Source organism: Centroberyx affinis, unplaced genomic scaffold, assembly GCF_046629955.1.
Source record: "Centroberyx affinis isolate AG114_WGS23_722 - 3 ecotype Tasmania unplaced genomic scaffold, CSIRO-AGI_Caff_v1 ptg002840l_1, whole genome shotgun sequence".
NCBI lineage: Eukaryota > Metazoa > Chordata > Actinopteri > Beryciformes > Berycidae > Centroberyx > Centroberyx affinis.
The window spans coordinates 140,855-148,848 of NW_027280982.1; the positions used below are offsets into that span (position 1 = coordinate 140,855).

At 46.4% G+C, this 7,994-nt stretch overlaps 2 protein-coding genes across 3 annotated transcripts in view; one reads left to right on the top strand and one right to left on the bottom strand.

Moving 5' to 3' along the window:
• LOC139658149 (zinc finger SWIM domain-containing protein 6-like) overlaps nt 1-3,826 on the bottom strand; it is a 47,849-nt gene extending 44,023 nt beyond the window's left edge. For both annotated transcript variants that reach the window (XM_071536201.1, XM_071536200.1), the window contains exon 1: nt 3,369-3,826. In XM_071536201.1, the coding sequence (XP_071392302.1) occupies nt 3,369-3,795 (427 nt within the window). In that variant the 5' untranslated portion in view covers nt 3,796-3,826. The remainder of the gene's footprint in view (nt 1-3,368) is intronic.
• A 2,691-nt stretch (nt 3,827-6,517) lies between these two features.
• Nucleotides 6,518-7,921, top strand: smim15 (small integral membrane protein 15). The gene is made up of 2 exons (XM_071536204.1): nt 6,518-6,587; nt 7,251-7,921. Exon 2 carries the CDS (start codon nt 7,281-7,283, stop codon nt 7,503-7,505), a length of 225 nt encoding a protein of 74 aa, XP_071392305.1. The 5' UTR covers nt 6,518-6,587; nt 7,251-7,280; the 3' UTR covers nt 7,506-7,921.
• Nucleotides 7,922-7,994: the final 73 nt, after the last annotated feature.

Sequence of the window (7,994 nt, forward strand, 5' to 3'; positions counted from 1 at the left end):
CCGGAGAATGTGCATTTCTACCTTCGCTCTAGTCGAGAAAAAAAACCAAAACAATCTGTACAAAGTGGCGTCCTCATCATTCAGATTTGGGGCAGGCCCATGATAACATGACATGTAGATTCATGTGAAAAAAATTAGACAAGGTTCGGATAAATAGGCTGTAGCATGTAGCTGACGCTAATGACATTGCAGAGAGCGACATATGCCAGGCATCAGTGTGTCACTCCTTGGGGACATGGGGCTTACGGTAACAGGATAGTAAGAAAGGGGGTGGGGGGGGTTGTATGTGTGTGTGTGTTTGTGTGTGTGTGTGTGTATCTGTCAGGGGGGGTTTACCTCCTGGCACAGAGCCCTGGAGGCAGACAGGGGGTGGGTGTGAGGGACACAGGGATGAGAGGTCAAGGGGAGGGGGTGGGACAGTAGATGTCATAAATGAATGAGAGGAGAGGGGATGAACTTGACCCAGACTGGGGGACTAAAGCAGGAAGGGGGGTAATGAAGTGCAAACATGCTTTGTCATGCCATATTAGAGCCATAGGATTAGAATTCTATAATTAGAGGATGGGGCACCATAATACTAGCCTTCCTTTCAGCGTGATGAGCTCCTGAGTCTGAGTTACACAAGGGAGCCTGAGAACAGATGCTGTGATCGGAACAGGCAGCTCTGGAAGTTTTCTATACTGAGCTTTAACGATGCTCAGTTATGGCAGAGCAGCGTCTGACTGACAAGCTAAAGAAAATTGAAACTCTGCACACCGCTGACAAAAACACTCCTGATATTCCTGCGATCGTCTTATAACAGTGCAATTATTACAAATGCAATTGGTATGGGACTATTCTCCTAAGTAACACGCACAATTTATTTTTTATATTTGTCGTTTTTTTTTTTATTCTGCACAGTGCCTGTAGGAACATTTTGGATATATGTGTTCCACTACCTGACAAATTGATCACTGTACAAGAGGGCTGAGACTGGGCTGTTACAACACTGGGTCAGGGGCAGTGGACTGCTGGATAACAGTAGTGGTGTGCACTTGTATTCATATATGAATATTTATCTGGAAGGCGGGCATTGGAACAGACGAGCTCGCATGGGAGAATGAGCAACCCATCCATCTCGCTCTCTCTCATTCTCTGTGCTTCATTCTTTACTTTCATACGTCCCTTTCTCTCGCGATCACCATTTCAATGCTTCTCTCCTCTTTTGCATTTTCCACCCACTTTTTCCCTCTAGGCTTCTCCTCTATTTCTTGATATCACCCGATCTATCGCTCTTCCCCTTAAACGGCATCCCCCTATCCCTCCCCTCCGAAGCATTGATGTATGGAAAGAGAGAGAGAAAAAAGAAAAGGGGTATGATTAATGTCTTTGAGAAAAAGATAAATAATCACAGGAGACTGGGGGCTGGTAGTTGGCCTTAGGGGAGTAAATATGGAGAGTTTTATAGCTACTCACTTGGGAGAGAGGGAGGTGGAGGAGGAGATGAGAGGGGGAGGAGAGGAACACAGCGACAGCAGATCCATTCAAGTATATTAGCTTTTCCCCCCCATACACAATAACCTTCGCATCTCTTCTATTGCTCTACTGTCTTTCATCATCAACCCTGAATCCCATCCCACTGACAGCACACACTGACACACACACACACACAGAATAAAGTCACACACAGACATGCAAACATGCACGCGTGTGTGCACACATGCACACCCACCCTGTATTTTTTTCAGGCCAGACCCACTGTGTGTTTGATGGGCCAATACATGCGATTTGTGATGTGGCTGACAGCCCCCTCCCATGTTGCCCTGCTTTTAAGCCCTCATCCTCCAGTGGCTGCCTGTCCCCTGGAGAAGATTGCATCTTTTATTTATCAATCACTTTCTCTTCCTTGGCTTTATTTTCCCAGCAAAAATTCTGGGGCGAAAATTGCAATCAGCATAACATGCCCTCCTCCTGCTGTGTACTCGCCTGTCATCCTCCACTCTCTGTGAGCATGCAGTATGAGACTGACAGCCCGTGCAGACGAAGACACACGCACACACACATGCATGCACAATTCCCCTCTGTGTTTATCAAACCCCCCCACACACACTGACACACATACTACTTCCTCTCTCTCACACACATACACATACTGTATGTGTGGCCACAGAATACGCCCCCTTTCTTTTCTCCATCAAATTTCCTGACAGACTGTCTTTCTAAACACACACACATATCTCCCCAATGAAGCCTCGCACTTTCTATTTTACCCAGAACTGACAGTGTTTAGCTTCCTAAAGCCCCAAAAGAGCGAGCACATAAATGAGCCTAATGCTGGGGAATCTGGTAAACAGGCCAGAGAGGGAGAGAGAGCTGCCTGCCTGTCTGCCTGCCCGTCTGCCTGCTCCATGGCTACTATTGTGCACTGCACATTCTCTGAGCCCACAAGAGCTGAAGCCATCTCCACACAGATTCTTTGGAGGGATAGTGAGCCAAGGAGAGAGAGAGAGGGAGAGAGAGAGGGAGAGAGAGAGAGAGAGAGAGAGGGAGGGAGGAGGAAGAAGATCATGCATAAAATCTTGTTTGCAGAATGCATTAAGATTCAGATGAACTGGGGAGGGTAATGGGATTAGAATCCTGAACCGTTTCCAAGGGTGGGGAGCCGGATTGACAGCTGAGCCTATTGCACTGACGAATGCAGTGAAATATTGTGGCTCTGGCAAAGGCAGCCAGCCAGGCAGGCAGGCGGGCAGGCAGGGGGGTTGCTGAGCCCACAGCACCTCTGTTTACTCCCTGCTCTACCACAAATAATGCAGCTGGGAGAAAAATGCATCTTTGCCTTTAACAGCCTCCTATAGCTTGGGCTTTCATAGAATATTGGGAAGGCAGCAGAAAAGCTTCAATCTGTCTCACAAAGGTGTTTGGCAAACAAAATAGAAGCACTGTGGCTTTAAATCGCCGTCCCTCCCACCCTTTCTAAATATCTTCTATTTAGCCAGCGGTGAAAAGATATAGGGGGCTTTTGTCTGCGTACCCATTGGTGGGGGCATGGAGAGCTGGAAAGACACAAAAATAGGAACAAAGTGCTAAGCCTCCAATTGGGATGGCTCAGGGCAATTCAATGCGCGCAGCTCGCTGGGCAAAAACAAGGAGAAGTAGGCTACTATTACGAGCTTCTCTGAAAATAGGCTATTCTCACACAGCTATAGGGTAGACTGGTTTAGAAATAGCCTACATGGTTGATAATAGACAAGACTACGGAAAGCAAACACAAGCCCTTTAAAAGCCTGGCACGGTTCCATGGAAAAAGCCAAACACTGTGGGTTAGATGTTTTATTTGTTATACTCCGTTTCCCTGCATTATAAGCCGCTTATTGTAGCCCACTCACCGACTTGCAATACGTTGTCCACCCAGCCACCCTCTAGGAGAGTGACACCCCGTAGGAAAGGCAGCTGGGTCTCGTCATTATTGTCCCCGCTAGTCCCACTTTCCTCTCCTCCGGCGTTGAAAGAGGAATACATACAGATCTCCTTCTCGCTTCTCGGGAATGACCAGTATACGATCCTCCGCTGGACGGGCTCCGGGATCCTCTCGAACCGCTCCTCCACCCTCTGGAACGGCCACTTCTCCGCGACTCTGCGCGCCGCGATGTCGAGCAGCGACTCGGGGTTGTGCGTTTTTCCCGACCCTCCTGGAGCGGACCCCGCGCCGCCACACAGGACTCCTCCAGCCCGCTGCCCCTGCCTGCATGCCGGGTTGTAGCCGGGCCGGCAGCAGAGCCGCTTGGCTGGGGGCTGCTGGACTCGCTCGGCCATGATCGCACCGCTTCCAACCTGAAGCGCAGTTCCTCTCCGATCATATAAACGGGATAAGGAAGAGAAAAGGGCAATCTCGCACCGATTGTTTGCCGTACATGGAGAGACTGCCCTTATTTGGAAAAGGAGGCGGCGCCTCCGAGTTCCGTGAAGTCCTTTGTGTTGTCAAAGTAACCGGGATGGGCGGGATCCTGGAGCGCTGCCAGCGCACGAGTGGCGCTATAAAAGGAACTGGAGGCGGAATTCCCGAACGTCGGCAAATCCTTTGTGAAGCCGTTCGGGAGCGCGAGGGCGGGGCCCCGGCGGCCGACGGCCTTTGAAGTTTCCTTCTTATTTGAGTTTAAAGGCGGGGACTTAATCCAGGGGCGGTCTCGCAGTTTCCCACAGGGGCAAAAGGGGGCAAGAGAGTTGATTTTTTCTTTTGGAGTCTGTGCTACCACCGCGGGCTCTGCCTTTCTCAATAACATCGCGAGGGTTGTTTTCAAGGCCTAAAGTCGAAAGGCCTCTCAGCTGTCAAAGAGAGAAAGGGCGTGGGAGGAGGAACATGAAGATATAGGGCCATGGACATGCCTGTCTTCCGCAGTCATTTATCAGTCATTGTGGTCAGCTGTTAGGTAGCTATATGGCTGGCTCACTAGCTGCAGCCTATAGGCAATTCATAACACACACACACTTCAAAAGACATGCTCTCATTCTCTCCCCCACACAGGATTTATCTTTATTTTAAGAGGCCTCTTTCATGCCTTGTACTCATCTATCACTCAAGTAATTTAGTCTATCACCCTTGCTGCAGAAAAGGCAAAATCAAAGGATGTCAGAAATTATTTGAGGTCTGGCTAGACTGGTGGTTTGACTTGCAACCATCATGACACACACCACTGGTGGAGCTGGTTAACAATAAATACTGGTGCAGTCGTTTTTATGGACCCCCTCCCTGTCTGTTGATAATGTTAGTTCCATAGCTGTGTCATGAAAGGGGGCCCACTATTTACTTCTGGAGGAGTAAAATAGTCATCAGGGGCCAGGGTGCGGCTGAATTGCCCACCCCCTGGATCTCCGCCTGTGACACACACACACACACATGGGGTAGAGACATACAGCAGAAGCTAATAATTATAACCATATAACAAGAAAGGCTCCAGATTGGAGGAGTTTTTCTAAATTGTCAATTAAAACTGGCCAAAACTATGTTGGTAGACCAGAGTGTGTGTTTGCTTGTCTGTCTGTCCTCTGCATGTGTTCCCAGCTGCCCCTCTCCTTCCTCTGTGAGTAAAAGGCTGGCCTTTGAACTACTCTGAAAGTGATCCATGCCGTATGGACGGAGCAGATGTGGCCTAACCTGATTTGGTTTCAATACTTCCCCACAGGAAGTTCACAGAGCCAGCAGGTCCTCCTTTGTTATGTTAGTCATGTTTCTCAGAAGGCCAGTACAGTTTTTAGCTTATTTTTAAAGAGTGAAGTTATTGCATTATCCTTCACTTTGTTCTTCCGGCAGAGCAATCCGACACATGATCAGAAGTCTCTGCCTCAGCTAGAAGGTGTCAGCTTTCTCTTTGTCTATTCACAAAGAAGACTAGTAATGCTAATGTTTTAAAAAGAAGGTCCTGCGTTACTCATAAAATATTTATCTTTTAATCATTATCCAATGGTTTATTGAGCATGCACACTTTTTTCAGCATCACATCATATTCATATATAGTTACATAGTCACTACTGGAAGATTCCCAGTACAGATACAAGGGTTATGTGCTTTGCTCTAGGCCCTATAGGGCATCCTGACAGTAATTGCTGATGGAGAGGAGAGCACTATTCATTCTTTGCCCAGAATTTTCCAGTCCACCTGGTGATCTGAACCAGCAACCTTCTGGTAACTGGCCTGTTTCTCCAAAATTTACAGTACTACCTCCCCTCAGAAATTATACTTAGCCTATATTTACCTTCAAGGACATCAGTTCATGGAAACCTATATCTAATTGTTTCATTGAAACATAGGCTAGGTTTTCAATTCTGCATCCAAGCCAGACAAAATTTATCAGTCTAATAGGCTTTGATATAAAATCTGGAGTAAGGCTCCCCACTTATCATCATCATTATTATTATTATTATTATCATCATTATTAATATTGTTAGTAGTAGTAGTAGTAGTAGTAGTATTCAGCACACCAATAATTACATTTTAATTGCAACACAGCACCTTTGTATTTATTACTGCATTTATTTATTATTGCTGCCCCCCACCTCTTCCCCACATCTATTTATTATGTTTTTTTTCACTGCATTTAATTGTATGTTCTTAAGACTGCTATTCCTTTGCACTTAATGTTATTTTATTTCTTTTAACCGAGATGCCAAAGGCAAATTTCCACAAAGAATAAACAAAACAATAAAGGCTACACCAATGAATGTAAAAATTACAAATAGGCTACAAGCAAAACACATAAGACTTGCTTTATAAATCACAAACTCTGTATGACCAATGAAAAGCATGCATGAGCTAAACGTATAGGTCAGTCCTTACCGAGACTACCTGAAAACTCTTCACAGTCATTTTAAACTTACCAAGAGAGACCAGCTCTTTCGCTTAAAAGTAATTTTCAATGCGTTCGGTGCTACAGAAACCTAGATTTGTAATTTTTCCCAGTCTGGTTTTCCTGGTTTAAGGACTACAATTCCCATCTCGTGAGGTGGACGTCATAACCAATCGCGAGTGAACAGAATGCGACCACTTCCTGGAACCAGGCAGAGAGGGGAGCTGGGACGCAGCCTTGACATAAACAAAATTGCTCCATTTGGTGAGTATATTTACTATTTAGCGAATTTATACCACAACTAACTAATATCAAAATCTACTCCTGTAATTATGTTACGTTTACAGATACTCTCGTTGCGCTGTTTAGACTATAGTGGGTTTACTTCTGAGTTGGGCCGTTGTGGATGGGCGGTTTAGCTAAGCAATGCAAATCTTTCATCCTCATCTCAGAATGCAAATCTCATCTTAATGACGGGCAGAGGGGGATGTTAGCTTAGCTTGTTTGCTAGGAAGCTATCGCCTGAGCAGAGGGCGTGTAAATCAGACGGTATTAAGCCACGAGTAAGGTTTCCGTCCCTGAATATATTTACGTTTCGGGGCTAATGTTACTAGCTAGTTACCAACAGTTTTATGGCGGAGTGTTTGGCTGGTTGGAGCGCTTAGTTACGTTAACCTGCTAACGTCAGATGTCACGAAGCCATCTTGATGACTTGATTTGCCGTGGTAGAGATACCAGTGGACACAGATTGTGATAACTGTGATGACATGAAATCCTATTGCAACATATGTTAGTTTGCTATTTAAAATGCTATCTAGAGGTAACGCTAGTAAGTTACATCTGCCACTGAACTACTGTAGCTAGCGTTAATCCATTTCATTTGTGTGTTTGGCTAATCACCATTCTCTTCCTGGTCGCCCTGCCCAGGTCTGATAGTTGTCGTCATTGGTGACCAGGATGATTGACGTGCGGGCATGGGCAGAGTATGTGGTGGAGTGGGCTGCCAAAGACCCCTACGGTTTCCTGACGACTGTCATACTGGCTCTCACACCTCTCTTCATTGCCAGCGCGCTGTTGTCGTGGAAACTGGCCAAGATGATTGAGGCGCGTGACCGCGAACAGAAGAAAAAGCAGAAACGTCAGGAAAATATAGCCAAGGCCAAGAGGGCCAAGAGAGACTGAGCCACAGAGGGTGGGATGAAGGGATGAGGGCAAGGAATAGGAGGGACAGCAACCGAGGCTCTCCTCACTCCAAAGGTGCGCTGCCCTCCCTTGTCTCAGTCCTACCATCAGCACAGGCCTGCTATCCCTCTGTCTGGAGGAGGAGGAGGGACACTGGCCCTATAGGCCGAACAGTGCTGAGACGGACAGTACTGCCGGGAGGAGGCTCATCCCAATGGGACTCTTGTCAGCAAGAGCACAGTGGTCATCTGTATAATCTGTTTCTATGCAGAGATCCACCGGTATATTGTTGTGCAGCTGTTGCAACACCTTGCATTCCATTTTTAGCACCCGCTGTTTTGCTGATTTGATAATGTAATGAGTATACTGGAATTTTTCTTCCAAGTCACTAGCAAAATGTCCAAATGATTTACTTTCTAATCAATAAAGGTCTCATGGTTGATAAGAAAATATAATTGCATCTTTGTGGATTTAATGTCGGACTGATGA